Consider the following 1,282-nt stretch of genomic DNA (forward strand, 5'->3'; position numbering starts at 1 on the left):
TGATAGAGCTTGGCACCTGTGACGTTGCAGCTCATTTCTACAGCTGAGTGAACTGGAACAACGTGAAATAAAGTGTCTTGCTCAAGAACACAACACACAGCCTGCTCTGGGAATCAAACTCGCTCCCTGATGATTGTCAGCCATGTGCCTTCACACACACACACACACACACACACACACATGCAATAGGCTTCTTTCAGTTTCCGTCTACCAGATCTCCTCCTATGGCTTTGATCTTCCTGAGGTTACATTAGAGGACATCAGCTCAAGGTTCCACACAGTGGGACTGAACCCAGAACCATTTGGTTAAGAAGCAAACTTCTTACCACACAGCCACGCCCGCAACGTATAATGTTTGTTTTGTGATGTTTTTCTTGTGATTTTCGTTATTTATTTTTTAAAACTTTTTTTTTAATGTTTATTTTTTCTTCTTCTTCTTTCAGAAGAGAGAGAGAAAGTTCAGGCCTCGATCTTTGACAGTTGTTCCGGAAAGCTCGAGTCCCAAATAGAAGAAAACACCTTCAAGATGCGAAGGAATGTCGTGACAACAACAACAACAACAACGACGACAGCAACAACAACAACGACAACAACAACAACAACATGATTGTGTTAGGCTCAGCCTAGTGACGAGGAGTCTCTGCTACACACTTGATTGACCTTTTAGAAATAGAAGCCAGATTTCTGCCAACACAAACAACCTGCTGACTTGAAAATATGGTGGTGGGGGGCAGGACACTAGACAGTGTGTCCTTATATGATTGTATATGTTTATTTGTTTGTGTGTGTGTTTTAAAATTGTTATAACTTTCGTTGTATTGCGTGTACTGGGCGTCCACAAGGTCTGGGTCCATGGAGTAAATAAAATCATGACAGAAACAATTAAATATAAGAAATGATAATTTCTTAAAGCATGTGGGGGTCCATGGAGGAAATAAAATCATAATATGTTGTTGTTGTTGGCACTCCGTCGCTTACGACGTCGAGGGTTCCAGTTGATCCGATCAACTGGAACCCTCGACGGAGTGCCAACAACAGAATATGTGGAGGTGCAATGGCCCAGTGGTGAGGGCAGCGGACTCGCGGTTTCGATCCCCAGACCAGATGCTGTGAGTGTTTATTGAGCAAAAACACCTAAAAAGCTCCATGTTGGGAAATGGCCAAAGAGAATTTGTTTCAGAGTTCTGATATCATTCATACATAAGAGATACCTGACCATATATATACACACACACACTCACATGATATATATATATATATATATATATATATATATATATAT

General features: G+C 41.0%; 1 protein-coding gene across 1 annotated transcript in view; it reads left to right on the forward strand.

The window, feature by feature from the left end:
• The window catches only part of LOC106877138 (ribonuclease P/MRP protein subunit POP5), an 8,924-nt gene extending 7,663 nt beyond the window's left edge, over positions 1–1,261 (forward strand). Inside the window, exon 5 of the mRNA XM_014925943.2 lies at positions 444–1,261. Coding sequence (XP_014781429.1) covers positions 444–607 — 164 coding nt within the window. The 3' untranslated portion in view covers positions 608–1,261. The remainder of the gene's footprint in view (positions 1–443) is intronic.
• The last annotated feature ends 21 nt before the right edge of the window (positions 1,262–1,282 follow it).

Source organism: Octopus bimaculoides, chromosome 25, assembly GCF_001194135.2.
Source record: "Octopus bimaculoides isolate UCB-OBI-ISO-001 chromosome 25, ASM119413v2, whole genome shotgun sequence".
Taxonomy (NCBI): Eukaryota; Metazoa; Mollusca; class Cephalopoda; order Octopoda; family Octopodidae; genus Octopus; species Octopus bimaculoides.